This window comes from Microchirus variegatus (genome assembly GCF_963457635.1).
Source record: "Microchirus variegatus genome assembly, chromosome: 20".
In the NCBI taxonomy this organism is placed as follows: Eukaryota; Metazoa; Chordata; class Actinopteri; order Pleuronectiformes; family Soleidae; genus Microchirus; species Microchirus variegatus.
The window spans coordinates 8,330,200-8,352,715 of record NC_139821.1 but is presented as its reverse complement, the minus strand read 5'-3'; the positions used below and the strand labels follow the sequence as shown (position 1 = coordinate 8,352,715).

General features: G+C 41.3%; 1 protein-coding gene and 1 long non-coding RNA gene across 2 annotated transcripts in view; one reads left to right on the top strand and one right to left on the bottom strand.

The window, feature by feature from the left end:
• The window catches only part of wnk1b (WNK lysine deficient protein kinase 1b), a 92,324-nt gene extending 70,010 nt beyond the window's left edge, over window positions 1-22,314 (top strand). Inside the window, exons 16-40 of the mRNA XM_083906951.1 lie at window positions 388-462; window positions 1,679-1,948; window positions 2,873-2,943; window positions 3,040-3,193; window positions 3,372-3,488; window positions 3,779-3,889; window positions 4,183-4,234; window positions 4,328-4,465; window positions 5,213-6,077; window positions 6,530-6,843; window positions 7,772-7,833; window positions 8,155-8,211; window positions 9,331-9,414; window positions 9,499-9,535; window positions 9,629-9,708; window positions 9,792-10,076; window positions 10,658-10,950; window positions 11,038-11,113; window positions 11,208-11,337; window positions 11,710-11,907; window positions 12,277-12,369; window positions 14,473-14,514; window positions 16,147-16,319; window positions 16,785-16,841; window positions 17,596-22,314. Of these exons, the coding sequence (XP_083763077.1) occupies window positions 388-462; window positions 1,679-1,948; window positions 2,873-2,943; window positions 3,040-3,193; window positions 3,372-3,488; window positions 3,779-3,889; window positions 4,183-4,234; window positions 4,328-4,465; window positions 5,213-6,077; window positions 6,530-6,843; window positions 7,772-7,833; window positions 8,155-8,211; window positions 9,331-9,414; window positions 9,499-9,535; window positions 9,629-9,708; window positions 9,792-10,076; window positions 10,658-10,950; window positions 11,038-11,113; window positions 11,208-11,337; window positions 11,710-11,907; window positions 12,277-12,369; window positions 14,473-14,514; window positions 16,147-16,319; window positions 16,785-16,841; window positions 17,596-18,030 (4,269 nt within the window). The 3' untranslated portion in view covers window positions 18,031-22,314. The remainder of the gene's footprint in view (window positions 1-387; window positions 463-1,678; window positions 1,949-2,872; window positions 2,944-3,039; window positions 3,194-3,371; window positions 3,489-3,778; window positions 3,890-4,182; window positions 4,235-4,327; window positions 4,466-5,212; window positions 6,078-6,529; window positions 6,844-7,771; window positions 7,834-8,154; window positions 8,212-9,330; window positions 9,415-9,498; window positions 9,536-9,628; window positions 9,709-9,791; window positions 10,077-10,657; window positions 10,951-11,037; window positions 11,114-11,207; window positions 11,338-11,709; window positions 11,908-12,276; window positions 12,370-14,472; window positions 14,515-16,146; window positions 16,320-16,784; window positions 16,842-17,595) is intronic.
• On the bottom strand, window positions 3,626-6,622 carry LOC310941733. Its single transcript, XR_014593086.1, has 3 exons — window positions 6,489-6,622; window positions 4,127-4,219; window positions 3,626-3,865 (listed from the first exon to the last, which is right to left on the bottom strand). It is a non-coding gene; the product is annotated as an uncharacterized lncRNA (long non-coding RNA).
• Window positions 22,315-22,516: the final 202 nt, after the last annotated feature.

The window sequence follows — 22,516 nt, the reverse complement described above, 5'->3', positions numbered from 1 at the left end:
TCTGTGACCCTCACAACTCATCACTGCTGTGAACTCGTTGCAGCACTTTATTTGATTAAGCATGGAATCTTAATTGCAGATCAACAACTCCTTCTTGTCAGAATAACATGGACTGTAATTTAATATTGTTTCTCTTTTAAACCACCAAAACAGACATTCCTGCACGATCGGTGTCACCATGTTTATGTAAGAGTTGCATTTATCCTCCAACTTTTATACATTTTATGACGGGTGTTTTAGCATTTTAACTGAATATAGTTAATATGGCATAACTGGGAAAGTTCAATAAATTAATCAAACCAAGGATGACTTTCAAGTGAATGTAACAGTAATTACTTTTTTACTGTTTATTTTATCTGTGCGTGTATGTGTGTTTTTTTCCTCCAGGTCGTTTCATCCAGTCAGGCGAGTTCATCAGTTCAGAGTCCCACACACACCTCTCTGCCACAGGGGTCTTCACAGGTACAAACAGCACTCTCAAATCCAATTGATCTAATAATCGCGGAGACGTTTCTGTCACTAAACCAGCTGAACAACCGATGAAAACAAGCTTTCTGCAGCACACAAACATGTTGAGAACGTCTCTTTGGTGCTCTGCCATTCAGCGAGTTTAAGTGTAGTCACGCTGCCAGTTAACAAATGAAAAGGAAATCAAAGATCACGTTGCCTTTTCCTTCATCTAAATGTAATTACTGCATGTTTAATTTTTTTGTGCTCGCTTATTCATTGGCTCAACTTGTTTCTCCCAATTTCTTTGTGCTCTCCGGCTCACCCATTGGCATGCTGCCTGGTTTGTTTTTATTCGTGTTTATACGTGTACTTTTCTGTCTGTGTACATGTATGTGTTTTTTTGTGCTTAGCTGTTTGATCTCACGCCGTCTCCGAGTATAGAACGGCTTTACTTTCTGTACCAAGCTGCTGAACACGCTCTGGTGCAGGTACACATTTGAATGGTCATATTATGTTGGCGTGCTGTAGGTGTCTGTATTGTCCCTATTGTTGTTGTCCATCTTTAATGTGATGTGGTTGGTGAACAGAATGTGGATAGGTAAAATCATTCCCCTTGTGACTTTGTTCCTTAGTTCTGTCTTGTGTTTATGTCCTTTGTTATTAGTTTTTATGTGTTCTTTACAGTTACCTTGTTCTTTAAATGTACAATTAGTTTTCTACTAACAATCCACGACATAGAAAAGACTAACATTACACAGTATAGTTGAACCAGGTTGTCAAAAAAATGTCAATCTTTTACTGATAATTGACATTTGGGTAGCTTTTCACTCCTTGAACACGATGTTAACGAGTGCTGCCCATCTGCACGACACAAATCCTTTTGCCTGGCGATGTTTTGTGGTTGCATGGTCTTTGGTTGGTGTTGTTTTTGACGGTTGTTTCACACGTTGTCACTAACAGGCTTGATCTTTGATCTATATTTGTCTCGTTCATTAAATAGCCAGTTGAGTCTTCATTAGTTAGCTGTAGGCAATTGGACGTGCTTGACTTAAGACATTGGCCCCATGTAGAAGAACTTGATGGCGTTACCTACTTCCTCTTACTTCCTGCCTTTCTGTTTCTCCCTTTTTACCCAACCTCTTGCCCCATTTTTCACTTTCTCCTTTTTATTTTCATTCTGCTTCTTCTTCTTCTTCCTCTTTCTGGCCCTTGTGCCTCCTCCTCTCAGCCCAGTAAAACTCCTCCTTCCTCTACCGCGACACTCCCTTCTCCATCGTCGTCCCTTTCTATTCCCATGACGACGGCGGCTGTGGCTTCCATGCCTTCTCCGCTGACACTCCCTGTTGGGGTGTTTTCTACTTTTGTTTCCCCTCCTCCTCCTCTTCCTCCTCCACCTCCTCCTGTGTCCACACCTGTGCCTCAGCCATTGGTCAACATGGTGCCAATCATCAGTGTAGTCACCGCCCCACCTGATACTCCTGTCGAAGAACTTCCCCAGGTACTGGCTTCTAGATGGTCAAACCCACCAAGTGGATGTCAAGTGGCACGCTGTTGTCGGTTGTTGAACGGGAAAAAAGCAATTAATCTAGCGATTGTTCCTAGATTAACAAATGATGTGATCGTCTTAGAGTCTGGACTCTATGTGTGACTTAACATTTTTAAAAGTCAGTCATGCAAGTGTTGCATCTTCAGTTGTCAACTGTTGGATGTTCTCCAGATTTATCAAGTATTAATCCATAATTCCTCCTACTTGTTAAAGGATTATACTTGTAGTAATGCAAATTGATGAGAGTGATTAATGTTACTGGAGTCGCAGTGAGGTTGTTGGTGGTTTACTTGGAGAACCTGTTTGTGGCTCATGCTTAATACCTTGTGTGGTTTGATTTGGAGTAGAGCAATACTGAGTTGTTTCTTTTAAAAAAAACATTACACATTGTGAAATTGAGCCATTACACAGATGAAAAACATTTGTAGAAGCACAGCACTTATTGGTCCATGATTAGTCATTGTTTAATACAATGAATCTGTCACTGTTTGCAGATTTGTTTTTTGGGCCCAACAGCAAGAGCCAGCCTTAGATGAATTCCATATTCAGGACCACTTTGTTTTCTTTTTCAAAGGAAGCATGTGTAGTTGTAGATACTCCATGTATCTAATAAAGGAAATATGATTTTATTTTCTTTACGACAGCTCTTGCTCTGCGTCATTTGTTCCCTGCTCTAGTTTTTGTTTTTGTTCAACCCAGCTCTTGTTATTTAATCTATCCTGCACATTTAAATTCCTGTTGCCTTAAAATCATGCTTTGCAGTTTGCTTAAATGTCTTACTTTCCGTATATATTTTATGCTTTTGTGCCGTTTTCTGTTCCTCATGTTGGTGTTTGTGCTTATGTATGTGTATTTTAATTTGTCCGTGTGTTTCAGTCTGCTTCTCAGTCTTCAGAGCTGTCCCAGTCCCAACTACCACTGCCTCAAGTTCTCTCATCTATAGAAAGGTAATCACTGCACAAAAACCAAAATGTTCCTGGTCACTTTACAATCTCTTTTGGTTTGCTTCATGTTTTTTTTTTTTGCTTATGTTTGTACCTCAGTGGCCACTCTGAGACCTCAGGTCTGAGTGATGGCAACGAGGGAGGAGGGGGAGGTCGCCATGAAGGTCGCTCCACCAAGCGACACCAGAGGCGCTCCGTGCGAAGTCGATCGCGTCACGAGAAGATCTCCAAGGCGAAGCTCAATGTTCTCAATGTAAGAGCGCAAACCATAAACTGTACAATGTCATACTTAAGTCATAAATCCTCCTGTTCTACTCGGCCAACGGTCTGTGTTTTCGATAAGAAATGATGGTGTCATGAGCAAAACTAATGAAAATCATCAGATTCACTCATCTCGTTTTATTAAAGTGTCTTTCTTCCCATGTGCGTAGATCTCCAACCGAGGAGACCGGGTCGCTGAGTGTCAGTTGGAGACGCACAACAGGAAGATGGTGACCTTCAGGTTTGACCTGGACGGTGACAACCCCGAGGAGATTGCTCAGATCATGGTATGCACGCCATCATTGGTTTCATGTTGTCCAACAGTCCTTTTGATTAATCTAATCTCATTGCCCATCCTAGTATTATGTTAACAGCTCATATTAGACTGGAATAGTCCTCACATGTCAGTGGACGTGCTGCTGTTTGTTCTTTGTCCTCTGAAACCACTGAAGTACACATGATTATGTTGCTCTTGTCCTTGTGCTTTGACTGAGAGCCTATTGCTTTGTTTCTGGCACACACAAATATCTGGATTTCACATTTAGACTGTGTGTGTGTGTGTGTGTTTTTTTTGCAGGTCCTGAGTGAGTTTATCCTGGAGAGTGAGAGGGAGTCATTCATTGAGCAGGTCAGAGAGGTGATACAGAACGCTGATGAGAAGGGTCTGGAGAGAGATGCAAACAACCAGGTAAATAAAACCCCCAACATGAAAATGCATTCTATTTTATTATTTGCACAAATATATCATTTAAAATAATATAAACAATTATTATGATTGGGTTGTGCAAAGGAAAGGTCTCCAATGAAGACGTAAATCAAAAACCCCATTTGTTGTAAACAAAGGCAAAAAAAGAAAAGAAACAATTAAAATGATAACAAGAATAAGGATAAGAATAAACGCTGTACAATAATAGACTGAACTCACTGTGTAATCATCTGCAACTTTGAGTCTTGAACATGTGTTGTTTTATTGATCTACAGATGTCAGGTGGCACAGTGCAGCAGATTCCTGCAATATCTGTCCCCATGCCAGGTAAAAAAAACAAAAGAAATACAATAGTATTAAAGTAACAACTTTCTAATAGTTTGGTAGTAAATAGTGTTATGATTTTTTTTTCTCCCTCAGATATCCCTGCCAGTCCATCGGCACAAGTGGTTCATTCAGCCGGTCGGAGGTTCATTGTTAGCCCAGTGCCTGAAGACAGGCTGAAAGAAGTGTTTCCCATTTCTCCTCCTCCTGCCACTCCGACCACTCTTGAAACTGGTAAGGACTGTATCTTATGTGCATGCTTGTCATGGTTTGAATGCTAATATTCCTCTCTCTGCATTGTACTCCACTGTCAAACATTGAGTGGAAATAATATTTCCAATTGCCTCATTTTAATATGCTGTCATCGTGACGACTAACATGAAAATGGGGAATAATGAGAATAAGGCACAGGTTTATGTCCAATGTTTTAGCTCGAGACTCCTGAAATTCACACTAAATGACAGACTGTGTTCTGTGTACCATCCACACACATGTTCCTGTCAGGACACTCATAACGCAATGTATTCCTTAGCCCATTACCCCAATCTTAACCATTTTCTAACCCTCAAACTAACCCTAATAAAAGTCTTTATCCCTAAAAAGCATGTTGAAGTTGTAAGGATAGACCAAAACTTGCTCACAAGGTCAAATTGTCTAGGTATTTATAGCTGTCCAAATGCAATAATACACTGGAATTCATTTAATTTGATACTGTACGATCATCAGATAGAACACTGGAATATGAATAGCATTTTGACCAATTTTGTTATAATCCATGTTTAATTTTCTGGTATTTACATACATTTGCAAAGCGTTTGGAAGGCTCAGTAGACTAAATGTAGACAAACTCAGAAGAGGCACATGCTGAAACCTGTCCATCTATAATGTGGTAATATCCCTTGATAAATGTGATATAAATTGTGTGAAGCTGTGCTGGGATAGCAGACTTTTAATTAAAACTGTCTCTTTCCATTTCTTCAGCTCCACCTGAGACTCCAGGTCAAGGTTTGCCGTTGTCCCAGTCTGCAGGAGCAATCAATTTACAGCAAGCCTTCTCTGAGCTTAGACGGAACCAGAATCAGTTTGACGAGGGCCCCAGCACTGCCCCGGCTGCCATCCACTCCACCCATCCTGCTCTGCAACCTTCAGCTGCCTCTGTCCCTGCACAGGCTAGCATCGTCCCCTCTGCTGCTGATCCTACTGTCCCGTCTAATTTAAACAAGGCACAGGAGCAGGCCTTGGATGCCTCCCCTTCTCCCCACTCCTCGTCCTCCACCCCCTCATCTGTGCCTGCCGCCTGTCTCAGTCCTCCTTGTTCCTCCTCTCCTCCACCAGCCTTTGTGAATCAGCCCATGCTTCCGTCACAGGTACTGACGCAGACGGGGACGCAGGATGTGTCCCAGGTCCAGGGACAAGCACAAATTCACCCCCAGACTGTTTCAGCTGTCAATCCTATGACAGTAACTCCCACTTTAGCACCGGCAAGCATCTCCAACATCTCCCCGACAATGCTCACCTCCCCTCCCAATGGCCATGCTGTGTCCTCCCCTCCGTCCTCCACTCTCACAGCCAGTGAAGTGTCCTCCAATCATCTGCCCCTCTCCTCTATGACATCATTTACTCCTTCCCTCTCCTCGTCTGTCGTCCCGACACCTGCCATCCCAGGCCCACAGCTCACCCCGGCTGCTGCCTCCCTCCCCAGTCCCCCTTCCTCCTCGACTTCTTTGGGGCTTCAGCCAGTGACCACAAATGTCCCATCAGTCCAACCGACCTTGGTCCACTCTCAGCCTCAGACAGCAGCGCTGCCTGGGCAGGCCCACACACACTGTGGGGAATGTGACGCAAGGTGAGAGGTGATCGATGCATTTTTAATTATTAATTAGGGCCATTTAATACCGTGAGTCAGGCACAGATTGCCTGCTCAGTTTCATTCCTCTTCTTTCGCCTATAAAATATTAGTGCATATGAAGATTGCACTAGTAAAGCTAGACAGCTACAAACAGGTATGACTGAGAAGACTGAGAAGAGATCACGTTACATTTCAGAGGTGCCCCAAATACCCTGTAGTTCAGCATTTTAACAGTATAAATAAGTCTTGTCCCTGCATGCCCCTGCACTGCTGCTGTTTACACACAAAAGCTCCCTCAGTTAGATGTTATAGAGTTGCTGCAGAGCCCCTTTTCAGACCAAGGAAGCAGCATACAAATTTATGTTTACAAAGACCAAACAAAAATCACCAAACATTATGCACACATACCTGAGAGACTCATCAAAGCATCGACAATCCTCTGTTCTCAGATGCGAGGCGTCGGCTGAGTCCCAAGGTAAACCGGACGACATCCAAGCTCTGGAGAAGAAGCTGCGGTCTCTCTTCATGGACCTCGGCGTTCCCTCCACCCAGGGGGATATCTTAGCCGGTGACGTCGCCTCTGTGGCTGGTACCACATCCCCGGGGGGGCCCAACTCTACCTCCACCTCATCCGTCAGCACACCTGGCTGCAGTCTGCCAACCAATCCTCTTCAGCCCCCTTCCAGCCTCCCCCTGGGGTCACTGGGGTCACCTGCTCCTGGCCAGGCACCCGGGACACCTATTTCCACTCCAGTACCAATGGGTAGGTTGAAGAAAAATGTCAAAGGCCTCCCCCCCGGTTCAGATTCAGACAGGGTATTAATATCTGTCCTGAGAGATTGACTGTTCACACCCGGCATTAAAATGCGTCCCCCCCATGACATGTGATCAGAGCTCACATCTGTGTGTGGTATGCAAATACACACAAATATAATTTCTGCTCACAAGAACAAACACAAAAAACATATACACTAACGTTCAAAAGTTTGGGATCACCTATACAATTTTTTGGGGGGCTATCCATTAAAACTCACACTTTTATTCATGAAAAGAGTTGCAAAATGAATAGAAAATATTGTCAAGACATTGACAAGATTAGAAATAATGATTTTGCTTTCGTCAAAGAACCAGCAAAACATCATTGCACAAGGGTTTTCAAGGGTTTTCTAATCATCCAATAGTCTTCTAACGCAAACACAATGTACCATTAGAACACTGGAAATGGGCGTCTATACAGCTATGTACATATTCCATTAAAACCAGACTTTTGCAGCTAGAATAGCTGTTATATATAGAATATTGTATTTCTGATTCATTTAATGCTCTATTCATTGAAAAAAAGTGCCTTTCCTTCAAAAATAAGGACATTTCTAAGTGAACCCAAACTTTTGAGCGGTAGTGTCAATGTGTTTGTGTGTGCACCTGTGTCTGTGTGAGTGACGAGCTTACTGAATAAGAAATAAATAAGTTATGCAGTCATTATGCAACCATTAGAAAAATAAATTATGCAGTCACTTTTAATGTTATAGCACTTGCTATAAATAAACCAAGAGTATAGGCACTAATCAGTATAAAGAAATACTCAGAAACCACCTTGGAAAGTGTTTTTTGTGATTAGATCTTAGTTGTTGTGGTGTGTTGGTACGTGTTTTGTAATATTACTTTCTAACTTTCATGTTTTTTCTGTGCAGGCATCCCTGCCTCATCCTTCAGCCAGACCACTCCATCCAAAACCCCCCTCTCCAGGGTCCCGGTGAGTGTTACAGCTTTTGCATTACATAGAAATATATTACTTCATTTAATAGCTTCCATTTAACCATTCGTTGTATTTTAATTCCATGGCCAAGAGAGCATGTGCATGTCGAAGGTGAAACTTTGAAGCTAATTTACATTACTACACTTTTTAATGGTTGAAAAGTCACAGTTTTGTCTCCTTGCCCGCTCATCTTGCATGGAAATTTCTTTTTTAACATTCTCAGTGAAGAATTTTCTTATAACCACCTCTGCAACAGATTTTCTCTCTCATTTCTCCCTCTTTTCTTTCTTTCCATCGTCACTGTTTTTCTGGGATTAGGCCAGTTCATCTCCTTCAGAACTCCTGCCATCCTTCCCTGGACCTTGTCCTATACAGGTGTTTTTTTTGTAGTTTTTTCCTTTGCTCATTTTAAAAAGAGTGCCTTAAAAATAATGTTAAGACTGTATTTTATAGTTCCTTATTTACCTGTATTTTACCTAATATGGGTACGTTTGGTTTATAAATGCTTTAGCTCAATTCTACTTGATTTAAAATATGTTTTAGTGAATCTTTAATACTTAAAAACCTGGCGGTGTTGCAATTTTATCAGACAAGAGACAGAAAGACATTATTTGAAAGGTACATGAATAAAAGAGAGAGTGACCAGGTACTTGAAGGCTGAGAGACGACTGAGAAACTTTCATTTCCAGACTGTTGTATTGTGGCTGTGCATGCTCCATCCCAAAAATAGAAAAAGCCAATTTAAGTGGAGCGGAACACACAAAGCGATATGACTTGTAGCCACTTAATGAAAAATCAGACCTGACATGTTACTGATATACACTTCTCGTCTCCCCCAACCCTCATGGAGGAGACTTGTCTTGTTCAATTAACATAATCCTTCTGTGGACCAAGCTCACATGAGGCTGCATGTTAATGATTAAAAATGATGTAATCACATTCAACTAAAGTTAAAATATCTTATATAGTCATGATAATTTAAACTATAGTATATATTTTTGAACTGATTCTTTAAAAGACATTTAAAAGCATGCAAATTACCACAATATTAATATGAGTAATAATAATAATATATGTATTTAGGGTTGCCTTTCAAAACACTCAAGGTCATCGTACAGTACATGATTAAAAAACAGGACACAATAAAAACAAATAAAATACCGGTGATAAAAATACAGATGTCAAAGCTCAAATTTTGAGAACTTGAAATAACAAAAAAGCTAAAAAGGTAACGTAGAAAAGCTGGGGGGTCAGAGGGTTCTAAAAAAGTGTGTCTTAATTCTGGATTTGAAGATGTGACGGTAGTTTATATTATATAGGAAGTATTTATAGTATCGGCTAATAAAATAAGTTAACTGATGTTTAAAGCAACATTTGTGCTTTTTTGTGAGGTTTCAAATCAGCAACAGATTTGTAGAACGACGAATGTGAATGAATGTTTGTCTTTTAATGTGTTGTTCATCAACTTTTATGCGTGTATCAATCCTTCTTTAGTCCCAGCAGCCACTGGAGGATCTGGATGCACAGTTGAGGAGAGCTTTAAGCCCAGAGACTGTTCCTGTCAGCTCACACTCACAGGTAAACTCACACTGTGTATAGTATACACCGTTACAGTCCCGCTAATCGTTATTAATGTCTTATCTCTCTCGTTGGCAACCCCAGGCTTCTCACAGCAGCATATCTGGACTAGGACAGCCAAGTATGTGTTCTAAAGCAAAACAATCAATCAATTTAATGACGTTTTGTTTCTTGTATTAGTTTCTGTTTTATATCTGTGTCGTTTATCTTTCAGTACCTTTCTCTATGGATGAAGACTCTGTGTTCTCTCCTGCTACTCCTCCTGCTGGTGGAATAAAACTGGGCAGATTTCAGGTAAATGCTTTTTTCCCTGCTGCAGACTCTTCATGAATACAGACAGTTTTCTTAATTTCCTTCTTACTCTCTTTCCTGCTTAGGTCTCATTGGCGACTGAAGAGCCCCCAGTCCAGCACCAGATCTGCACTGAATCATCCACCACATCGTTGTCCTCATCCTCCTCTTCCACCTCCTCGTCCTCCTCTCTTTCCAGCCCTGAGAACACGCTGCATAAGAACTCGTCTCCTCTGAAAAGAGCAGGAGGACAAAGAGGAGACATTGTGGACGGGCTCCCCCAACGGACCTTGATAGCATCTCAACAGTCCACCCCTTTTACCTCCCCCTGTCCCTCACCGAAACCCACAACTACCATTGGACGTTTCCAGGTATTTACTGGGGGGTTACTGTTGTATGTGATGCAGGGATTTGGATTAAAATATTAAATTAAGAGATACACCATTCAAAAGTTTGGGGTCACTTAGAAATGTCCTTTTTTTTTTTAAGGAAAAGCATTTTTTTTCAATGAATATAACATTAAAAGATTCAGAAATACTACTACTATATATACACTCTATACATTGTTGATGTGGTAAACGACTATTCTAGCTGCAAACGCCTGTTTTTTAATGGAATATGTACATAGGTTTATAGAGGCCCATTTCCAGCAACCATCTCTCCAGTGTTCTAATGGTACATTGTGTTTGCTAATTGCGTTAGAAGGCTATTGGATGATTAGAAAACCCTTTTATTAATTATGTTAGCACAGCTAAATCATTATTTCTAATCTTGTCCATGTCTTGACTATATTTCCTATTCATTATGCAACTCTTTTGATGAATAAAAGTGTGACTTTTAATCGAAAACACAAAAAAATTGTCGCCAAAACTTTTGTTCTCCACGTTAAAAGCCTTTTCCAGTTTATTGAAAAGCGACCTGCCAACACAAATTCTTTGTGCTACATTCCCAGGTCACCTCCAATCCAAATGAGGCTCGTGTCGGTAGATTCTCGGTCAGTCGCGCCCCCCAGGAGCAGAGCGCCAGAGTTCTGCCAGAGTCCAGGCAGAACCCACTGCCCGCTGTCCAGACTGCTAACGGATCCAGTGGTCCTGGACAGATTTTAACACCGGACTCCCCTCATAAATCCTCCCTGCTCAGTCTGAACAACAATAACTCCTTCAACAACTCCTACATCAGCAGTGATAACGATTCGGAATTTGAGGATGAAGACTTCAAACATGAAGTCACCCGCCTCAGAGAAAAGTAAATATGTTTTTCTCCCACTTTCCTCCATGACTTGTCTTTCTGTCTTTATTCCAAGTTTTCATCACTTTTTCCTTCTGGCACCAGGCACATGCGTGAGATCCAGGCCCTCCACTCCCGTCAGAAAGAGGAAATAGACGGTCTCTTCACCAAGCTGGGAAAGGTAAATCACTTCTGGTTGCGTCAGTGGAGACACTTTAAACACCAGCACATGCAGTGAGTAACAAGGAGCCATTTCTCTTCTGGTCTTGGCGCAGATTCCTCCGGCTACAGTTATTCCTCCTGTCGTGGCTTTGACCGGCAGGAGGAGACGACCGACGAAAAGCAAGTCCTCCAAATCGTCCAGAAGCAGCTCCAGACAGGGCAGCAAGAGTCCTTTACAGCCAGGTAGGTTCTCACTCGTAGACACTCGTCGCACAGTAAATCACAACAGACAATAAGATCGCAAACATTTACACTAACATTACACCATCTTTTGTTTATTGCATCTGTGTGCACGTGCGCGCGTGTGTGTGTGCATATTTCTGCATGTGAATGTTGGGGTGTGTGCTGGAGCAGAGGCTCAACATTTCTGACTGCTTTTCTTTTCTGTTTTTCTCTGTGTGGATGCGTCTGTAAATGTTTGCGGTAATGGGTGTTTTTTTTGTGTGTGTGTCCGTCTGCTGTCTTTTGTGCGTGTGTGTTTTTGTGTGCGTCTCTTCCCTATTGTGTGTTGTTCCTGCCCTGTCCTCTACTGCCACTGCCTTGTGCTATTTCTAGGCAGCACTTTATCCGCCCAGAGTGTCCCAACCATGCACCCCGGACAGCTGGCTCTGTTAGCCCCAGGAGGATTAGCTGATTCGGGCAGCATCCCTCTGCCCCAGCCACTCAAAACCTCTCCCTCCAGTGATAACCTGTGTTCGGCCTACACTAGTGAGGCAGCACTCTCTGTGCCCAGCCTGTGTGCTCCCACCCCAGGTAGGCATTTTGCTGGGAACACTGCTGAGACTGTCATAACACTGACATAAGAAAGTTTGATTTGACACAAACATTGAGCTTAAATTGCTCATTCTATCCTTTTTTTTAATGCAGGAAAAGAAAGAAAAGACAAATTTGTTTGTCACTTCCTGTCTTGGTCTATTTCTTTGCCTGTCTCTGTGTAAAGCAGCGTGATGGCTAACTGTGATAATGACATTATATCTGAAAATCCATTTTATTGTATCCTCCTTGTCTTTCATCTCTCTTTGATCCCTTGCTTTCCTGTCTTCAAAATCTTCGCCTATCTCTGCATCTCACTCTACTCTCTCCTTTCTCTTCATCTCTTCTCTCATCCCTCCCTCTCTTCAGGCTGTGTAAAGTTCAGCTGGGGTTCGGAGCGTTTGGCCTTCAAGCCTGGTGGCAGGAGGACGCGCTTTCTGAGTACGCCCTGCTTGGCTCTTTGTGTGTAACGCTTTATTTCTTTGCTCTTCTCTTGTATCCGTCCTTCCTTTCATTCTCTTTCCTTACTCCTGTATCTGTCAAGTCACAGTCGCCCCTGTCTTCCTGCGGGGTTTTTTCCTTCTTTTACGGAGAAAGACTGCCTCTTATATCACAACTGTCCTAAATCCTAAACAAAAATAAGCTTACAAGGCATGAATAGAGATGATTAATGGATAAGTTTTATGTTTAAGTCGGTTAAGTATCAATAAGCCCCAACAGTAAAGTTGTAATGTTGATTTAATGAGGCGGTAGCACAGGTACAGTAAGTACAGGTGGTGTAACTGTTAACACTAAAGCTGAACCTACTTCTGTTGATTTAATAAAACAAAAAAATAACATCATTAAAATCCTGCTGTTGTGGGGGATTACTTTTAGTTTTAAAAACAGCCCAAACATTAATGAAGTGGTGAAGTTTAAGTCCTTTATCCAACAAGCAAGACAAGTCGAGACGTGATGACTTGAGCGTTTTCGGTGCCGTACAAAAGTCTGAGGTCACCATGAGAGTTGTTGTTTTAGCAATGCCGTAACAACCATACAGTGTCGTTATTTCCTCAGTCACACAAAAAAAAACCTAATGGGTAAAACTTCTTAATGCCAGTGATGACAGAATTTGACAGACATAAAAACAACAAAGCTGGTGGTTCCCCTGAGGCGTTTGCACAGCACGTAATTATTATATTCTTAGAATTTATCTTAAGACAAACTATAAAATTAGTGTGAATGAAATATTTTGTGATAAAGGGATATTTATAAATGCATCTAAACCCCTCTCTGCAGCTCAAACCCTTCCTCTCTCTCTTCCTTTTCCTCACTCCTGATCCTCACCCCCTCCCCCTCTGTCACTGCACAGCCAGGAGGAGAGAGAGACAGACCTGGGTCTCAATTCTTATATAAATTCTTCTTGTCATTTAGCAGGTTCTGTAGCTTAGGGGGGAAAAGTCTATTAAGTATTCTGTTAAAGATCCATAATATTTGCCTGAATATACCTTTGGAATAAATTGGAGTTGGAATGAGATCCATCTTTATGTTTATACGATGTTGGACCCAGTTCTGTTGTGGACCTGTGAGCTGTAGAGGAGACTCAGAATCACGTTAGAAGAAACGTGTCGTTCGTTTCCCAAAAGCATCACAAAGCCACGGTACACGGGCGAAAACTCTGAGGTCTTTACCAACATATACTGCGTGTTGTTGGTGTAACGTCATTGTTTAAAAAAAAAAAAAAGAAAGGTTATTCAAGAGCTTCCTTTTGAAAAGTATTTCTACTCAAGGAGTAAGTGTTGCTTGTCAGAACTTTGCCCACTCATCATGGCTTTGTCAAAAAAGAGGATCTTTGACCATGTTGTTCTTATGAATAAACATGTCAACATCCTGCCTCTCTCACAGTGCAGCATACGGATCACATAGAGTTTTCACGTGCACTGTAGGGCTGCACCATATCAGGAAAATGTGAAATACAATAACGCCGATACAAGCAATTATTTATCCTCCATTGCTACCACAAACCAACATTACTGCTATTTTCCTTTGGTAAATAAAAAGTGCATGGATGCAGGCCAAGCTGCATTCACAGCAGTTTGAATTTGAATTATCACCAAAGTCTTTACTTTTGCACGTTGTGGTCAAATTAAGCAACTTTGGTCTCTTTTAAATGTAAACATAATATTTAGTAAGTTTTTTAATGATGCACCAAGTGTATAATTCACAGTATTAGTTGACAAGCAAATTGACATGGAAACTGAAATATCTCTAAATGAATCAATATGGAATCAATACCTATCCCTACCTACAGTAAGTACACACAGTACTATCGGTATCGGGATCAACTTCCTATATATTGCGCAGCCCTATTTCACTACATTTTAATATATAACGTGCACTGTGTGAGAGGTCGTGACCTCTGTTAAGATGTTGTTGGGCAGCTGAACCTTCCCCATAGCATTGTTTATGAACTAGTTCAAGTGATAACAGTTGGATTCACTGCATTTCTTCTTCTTCTTGTTGTGGGCGGGGTTTAACTTTGACTTTCTCCCAATCCTCCCAATTGTTGTCTTCCGGGCCGCACAGGGAAGATGGTGAAAAAAGTCTGCCCCTGCAACCAGCTGTGTAGTAACTATCTCTCTTTTTTTGGTCTCCTCCCTCCCTCCCTCCCTCCCCTCCATCCATTTTCCCGTTCCTCCATCCTTGCACTCGCTCTCTCCCGTGTTTCTCCTGCTCTCCGATGCCCTGTAGATTTAATGTTTGAGATCAGATCAGTTCAGTCGTCGCAGACCAAATTCCAAATGATGAAATGACTGATCTGATCCGTCATGGCAGACTCAAACTGACAGTGCATGCCCTCACACACACACACACACACACACACACACACACTTACTCATCAGAACGGCTGTTTGCCTCTCTCCCCTCCCTTTCCCTCTCCCTTGTCACAGCTTGTGGTCTAAGACTACGTTGCCCAGAGTTCCATGCTGCTGCAGTCACTCATGACTCAGCGTCTCCATTCATTATTTTTTTTACTCCATTTTATTTGGCATGATGTGACAGTTTTTTGACCAGGCAAACAACAACGTGACGACCTTTCGTTTGGACTGATTCCTGCATTTTATGTTCCTACTTATGTGTGTGTGTGTGTGTGTGTGATCGGAGTAGATCATGTAAATATTTCCCGGCTGAGATCATTTTTGTCAGCGTAGCTTTTTGATTTCCATCTGCTCCTGGTTCTTATACTGTGGATTTTTGAAACTGTGCAGTAAAATATTCATCATATTACTTAGAAATAAAGATAGTAGTTCTTTAGTGTTTAACTGCCTTGAATTATATGAGAATTATATACGTCTGTATATTTGATTGAAGGAGAATACCTTAATTCTAGAGACTATGTGAATTATCTTTTAATGGTTTGATAGTGAGGCACTAACATGCAGAAATACAGCAGTACAGAGATGGTCCTGGTATCATAGAGTATGATCTATTCCTGTGTTTCATGTTGGATATACAGGAGTTTGTAGTGTTTGGCTTTTTTATTTGCAGTGATTTTGTCATGATGGATTTCTGAGGGGTTTGGAAAACGTCCACCTTCTCTTATGAGGCTTGAGTGCCACCTAGTGGTCATAAATTGAAGTCAAAACACCCAGGATTAGTGCTGCAAGAGGGCAACTGTGGTCAACAGCAGTTTAGAGCTGAAACGATTAATCGGTTTGAAGCTTTTTTCATGATTTAAACAAGATTTCAGATTGTTTTTGCTTCTTAAATCTGAATATTTTCTTCATTTCTTTGCTCCATATAACAAAGAAATCATTAAAACTGATTCGAGACTTTCGGGAACATCGTCATTTCCAGGTTTGACAAACACTGATCAACTTTTTTTTAACATTTTCTGACATTTTATGGACCAAACGATTAATCGAGATCAATCGTTAGTTGCAGCTCTACAGCAGTTACTGGCCATGTCAGCGTTGCTTCTCTGGTGTCCTATTTATAAATTAAAACATATTAAACTGATGAGGTTTTCATAGATTTTTGGCTGTTTGATCATCATTAAAAACTAAACTAGAACTGTAGGACCATGTCATCTTCACTGATCTTCCAGTCACCACATAACAGCCCCCTTTTCATGGACCAAACTGGACAGACATTCACATTGACCCATAATATATAACCACAGCTCCATCATGCTGTTGTTGTTGTTTGAATAATCCCTCACATGTTTTTCCTTCTCCCGCTCTGTGTTTGTCCTCGCAGGGACGAACAGCACCAACGCCGTGAGCGGTTCAGGCGGCCTGTGCCAGAGTCAGACGGGTTCTCAGTATCTGCCCTCCAGCATGACGGTGCCGCATCAGAGGAAAGGAACCTTCACCGACGACTTCCACAAACTGGTGGACAACTGGGCCAGAGACGCCATGAACCTCTCACAGGTTTTTTTAAACCGCCGTGTTTATTATTCCGAAAATGTTCCGTCAACAATGACTCACCGGCTTTATTTCACTAGCTCTGCTCAAAAAAAAGACAAGACGATGAAAAGAAAACGCCACAAATGATTGATGGAGTAAACAAACCTCAGGCAAAACAGTCTGTCTCACGGGATGTTTTTAAATCTGCTGTGATGGCATGTGTCCATTTTGCCATTTTGAGTGTTAAGTCAACAGCAAATCTAAATTCTCATGTTATTCTCCACCCAACCCTCTAGCACTAATGTATTTATGTATTTTATTTTGAAAGAAAATAGCTGAGGGTTTTAATTTGGAAACATTTTGGACATCTTTTTTTAAGTTCCCAGCTTATCCCAGTCTTTATTCATTGATTTCTGGACATTGTAAAGATCGTTTGTGTCGTGATGAATTATTATGTTCAAGAATTAATCACAAAATAATCTTTTCCAGGGGAAGAGGAGTGCCAAACAGCTGCCGCAAGCTCCAGCACAGGGACACAGCTACGAGGTTAACAAACAAACACAGACACACAGTGCCTTTTTAAGTACATATGAAGTTTGATACGAATTAGCTTGTCACTAATATTATGGTAATCATATATTTCTATAGTAATAGCTCGGTAATAAAGATTAAGAAATGTTTGTGGGACACAAGAGAATGAATATTAACTTAGTAAAATGGAAATTAGCACTTTATTAGCACAGTTATTACACTGATAATAACCTGTAATAATTGTCATTTCCAAGATATAACTTTGAAAATAACATGCTCTTACTTTGAAATTAATATCACCTCACATTTCAGTATTATTACTGTACTATTACCATTCATGTATCTAAAATGAAGGCTTTAAAATTTAGTTCAATGGTCTTAAATGCATTAGTCAAAGGTCTTAGATATTTAAGGGAAGGACTATTTATTTATATATTTTTTCTCTTTCTCATGGGACTTGGAGAAGGAGGTATACTATACTATACAGCTATTGAACCAGAGAGCACTGAGTATCACTTTATGTTCAATAAACAGACAAAAAGTCATCTTGAATGAGTCTCATTGAATGACACACATGCTATCCCCCATCCATCGCCTTATTTATAGTGTTTTTAGTCTTAAATTTCATTCAAGGTGGCATTAAAAATTCTTAGTCTTAGTAATATAAAGCATTGCCATTTCGTCAGACATCAGATCAAATGTTTCTTGGGATTAAAGTACTTTCTGACCAAATTTGAACATGTTCTCTTATGTTTCCTGGTCTGTGCAGGTCATTCAGTCAGCAGGTCTGGGCAGGAAGTATTCAGCTCCCGGCCAGCTGTGTCCCAGCAGTATCGGAGGCTCTGCACACCTCCCCACAAACCCCAGCACCACTACCTCTGTGGCCGCCCGCAAGGGCTCCCTGAGCCACGTCCCCGCCTCCTCCTCCGCTCCGCCCCAACCCCAGCCTCCTCAATTCATTCACTACAACCCCACCCCCGCCTATAGCGCACAGTGGTCCGGTCCAGCTCTCGGTTTGCCAACGCCACACCAGGCCGCCGCACAGCCTGGACCTCTGCTGGTCAGCACTTCCCAGCCCCTGGGCCCCTACCCCACACCACAGGGCCATATTCCCGGGCAGGGGCCATTCCAGGCTTTCCACGTGACCAACGCTTTGCAGAAGTCTGTCAGCAACCCAGGAGGACCCAACCTGAGGACCACGTAGGGCTGGGGGTGAGGGGCCGGTGTGAATCACTGCCCCGCCTGGCCTGAACTGGTGTGGAGCAGAGTTAGAACTGGAGTGGGTTAACGTGTCAGAAGCTGTGGATCGGAGAAAGACGGGACGGACGAGAGGAGGAAGGAGAAATTGCTTTACTGTGCAGTTGCTTTTACTTCCACGCAAACGCAGCCATGTATGGATCTTCCCACCCTGCTGTTTACCGCGTGCGGGGCCTGTGACGGCAGCCAAAGGAAAGGACAAAGACTGAGGAGTGCAATGTTGAACGGCCAAAGAGGTTCTGAGTCAGGGTATGGGACTGGTGTTAGTGACTGTGTCTGTGTGCCGTGTCGTGTATGGACTTTCATGATCTGTCAGGGTTTGTAAGTCCATACACGATGACGGCGGGGATGAAATGAAAAGGTTGAAGGGGTTGAAGGGAAGAAGGTGGTGATGTGAATGTCTGCTGGTAAAGGCTTTGATCTGAAAAATCTGTGATTATTACTATTGTGAAAACAGTCCAGTTCAGTATTCACATTTTTTTCCCCTAAAAACCATTAAAAGCACAAAGGATAGCAAGAACAAAGTCACTCGGTGAAGTCGGAGAGAAGTCGTGTTCCTCCTCCTCCTCGGTACTGACGAATCATTCAGAGAGAGGAGGAGATGGAGGGAGGACGGAGTAGGTAAGAGAGAGAGATTTGTATAAAAGCCAAACACCAACTGTTGTTGAAAAAGCACTTATTAACAGACACGACGAATGCTCCTCGTCCTCTTCCTCCATCCCTCCGTCCTCTTCCTCCTCTCTGTTGCCAATCAAAGCAATAAAAGCAGTAAAAAAAAAAAACCTTTATAGAAGGAAAAAATCCCGAGCATGAAAGGAAAACGTGGCCTTGTTATCAGAATAATATCAGAGTCCCTGTACAGTTAGTGTTTATTTTTCAAAAATGTCAGAGGTGATGATGATGATTCCATTTTGTTTTGGTTTTGTGTTGTTGTTTTTTTTGGGTCAGGATTGTTTGCTAGCAATCACACACACACACACACACAGATGTTAATCCCTGAATACACACACAATTTATTAGTTTCAACATCTGGGTTGAAATGATGTACATTATTGTTAATGATTATTATTCTATTTAAAAAAGAAAGAAACAAAAGAAAAGTGTGTTCTCTGGACGGACCTGTCACACACACACACACATCGGTGCTCGATGTGGAAACACTGTGATTATTGTTGTTTGTTAGATTTAGGGTGAAATGTCAAAAACAACATAAATAAAAGGAGGAGAATACAGAGGACGGTTTCACTTTCAATTCACTGCTTCCTCAAACGGATCGTCCAAAAAATAACAAAAAGTGAGAACTGCTCGCGACTAATCGAGCGCGGTTTGGTTTGCATCCGTCGAATGGAATTGAGAGTTGAAACTGACCTTTAAGCCTGACATTGAAAAGAAAACGGTTGATTTTTAAGACTTCAAAAAAAACAAACAAAAAAAGTAATGCTAGCTATTTTTTGTTCTTCTCTTAATACAGTACTTATATATCAGACACTTTAAATAGCCCTCCTCTTCTCTTCCTCCTCTGGTTTTTTTTGATAGATGAATGTGAATGTATAAACCAACGGTGTCCATTTTAATGTACTTGAAAAGAAAACTGTTTTTTTTTTGTTTTTTGTTTTTTTTTTGTTTTTTTTGCTCTGTCTGTTTGCTTCTCCTGATCCGATTCTCCCCCCACAGCCTCTGGTGAATACTGGAGGTATTTACTAGTGCCTTGCATCCTTCATGTTGCTTCTTTATTATTCTGAGGGACGTGTGTGTGTGTGTGTGGATAGAGGTCACTGTGAGGTCACTGTGAGGTCACAGCTGGTTCTGGGGGGGTTTTTTTGTTGGATGAAAACATGAAATTACCCTTTTCTGAGTCTGACCTCTGGTGACCAGACGTGAAGATGTCACCATTTTTTGACGTCAGTGTTCTTTTGAGGTGAATGCTGTGCTACAGGCCCAGAGGTTGGAGAGAACACGATGCGTTATATCAGTGCCATTTTTGTTGTTGTTATTTTTCAGGGTTTTAATTGTAAATATGTGGAGAGCGGGGTGTTGAAGATTGTATTTGAAGCTTGGACCACTCTGTACTTTAGAGGCACAGGTGCAGCATACAGTGAGGAGGAGGATGCAGTGGTGGATTTCAGTTGAATCCTTTTATACCAAAAAAAACATGAGTCTTTTTTTTCTCTCTCCCCTTTTATTCAGTGAGGAAAAAGTGAATTGCAAGAATCTTGCCTTTTATTTTGTGCAAAGGTCCAGTGTGTATTTAGTGAGTATGTCTATTTTAAGTACCTAAAGAACACAAAGTAATTAATATTTTAAGCAATTTTACACACACACAGTCATACCGATCCAAAGTTTGGGGTCATTTCCATTAAAACTCACTCAAAAGAGTTGCAAAAGGAACAGAAAATCTAGTCAAGACATTGACAAGATGAGAAATAATTAGAATTAGAACCAGCAAAACTGTTTTCAGCCGTGCTAACGTAATTGTACAATGGTTTTCTAATCATCCAATAGCCTTCTAACGCGATTAGCAAACAATGTACCATTAGAACACTGGAAATGGGCCTCTATACTAATATATTATATTAAAAACCAGACGTTTGCAGTTAGAATAGTCTTTTACCACATTAACAAGTGTATTTCTGATTCATTTAATGTTATATTCATTAAAAAAAAAAAGTGCTTTTCCTTCAATAATAAGGACATTTCTAAGTGACCCCCCAAACCTTTGAACAGTAGTGCAAATGTGGGTCCGTATACGCCCTCCTGAATGTGACACACTGGACCTTTAACTGACCAAATTGATGAGGCTGTATGACCAATGCAAGAATATGTATGACATACTGTCACCTTTTCTCCTTTTTTTTTAACCAAAGTCCAACCCAGTAAGGCGGGAAAAAAACAAACAGTTTTGTCCCACTAAAGCAACAACACGTCAGGCGTCTCCTCAGCGCCGCGCTGTCGTCTGTCGCCTTAACAGATCGGTCAGTGAGGGCCCTCCTCGTCCGAAACTGAAAAACAAGTCTGCAAAAGGTATGAATATTGTGTTGTGGAGGCTGCACCGTTCAGGGTTAAACACGGCGGGTGTTAGTGGTGGTGGTTCTGATGATAATTGATGCCTTTGACGCCCTGTTCTGCTTTTCAGTTCACATGCTCTGGTACAAACTTAAATCTTATTTTTCTGGGGTTTTTTGTGTGTGTTCTGGATTCACATAAATAATATTGTGCCATGGTTATTTCTGTAAAGTTTGTACAAACAACCTTTTTTTTCCCCCATTTCTCATGAATAATCTTACTACTAGGCAAGTTTGGTTGAAGCTGTGAATAATCTTTGAGCCACTTTTGCTTTAGTTCAGTCAAATCTCTCTTCTTTTTTTTGCCGATTGCGTGTTTTTACCTGCTGTTACTCACTGGAGCTGGTTTTGGTTGCCAGGTAACATCCTAGAGTTTGTCAAGTCTCGCTTGATTTCCACACAAGTTGTTTTTGGTGATATTTTTACTTTTGAAAGAAGCGCCTTCTGTGCAATGGCCACAGTGCAATATTATACAGGTGACAGTTTTCTGAAGGGTTTTGGAAAGCTTCTAGGGTTCAGTGGTAGTTGTAGCAGAGAGCTCTTACTGTGAAATGGCGTGTAATTGGGGGGAGCTCTTATTGTGAAATTACATTGAAGTTGTGAAGTGGAGGGGCGGAAAAATAGCATGTGCAAAGTGTAGCAATAGGTTTATTTAGGTTCTGTCTGTGATTTACAGTTTAGTGTGTTCAGGACTCGCTTACCTCTAATGCGTTGTTACTGTAGAAGTGCCCACATGTTAAGAAAATAAAAGCCTTTTTTATTTACACTCACACAGACGACTGATGCATCTCCTCACTTTGTCGCAGCTTTCTCCTGTGGATCTTTGTCTAGTCTCGAGTTTCTGTTACTGAGAAAAAACATGTTTTTCTGTTTCTCAATTTTTTATTTCCTCACTCATTTTCTCTGCAGTGTTAATGTCGAGCAGCGCCTGATGTAATTCAGTGGTTTTTATTTTTTTCGTCTGTATCGTGTTTGACCGTGTACAAAAGTGGTTGAAATAAAACGTTCAAAAACATGTGGATGAATGAATGAAAAACAAACAAACAAAAACGTAGGGAGTCATCGGCAGCCTTTAACGGTATGTTTTGCACTAAGTATAGAGAGTGTTCAAGCTTCATCATTAAAAAAAAAATACAATAAAATTTGTTACTTTATTTGTAAAGACTTAATAAAAGTTGTTAAAATGAATGAGTGGTTACTCGACTTTCTGTGTTTTTGTGTGTAAAATGTGTCCTTTCTTAAAAAAACGGTGACGAGAACACAGTGAAAACAACTTTAATGAAAAGGATGGACAAACGTCAGGATGGAGAGGTGTCCCTCATCTTTGAGCTCCGGGGTGAACGGGGAGTACCCACATTTTGGTTCCGCCTC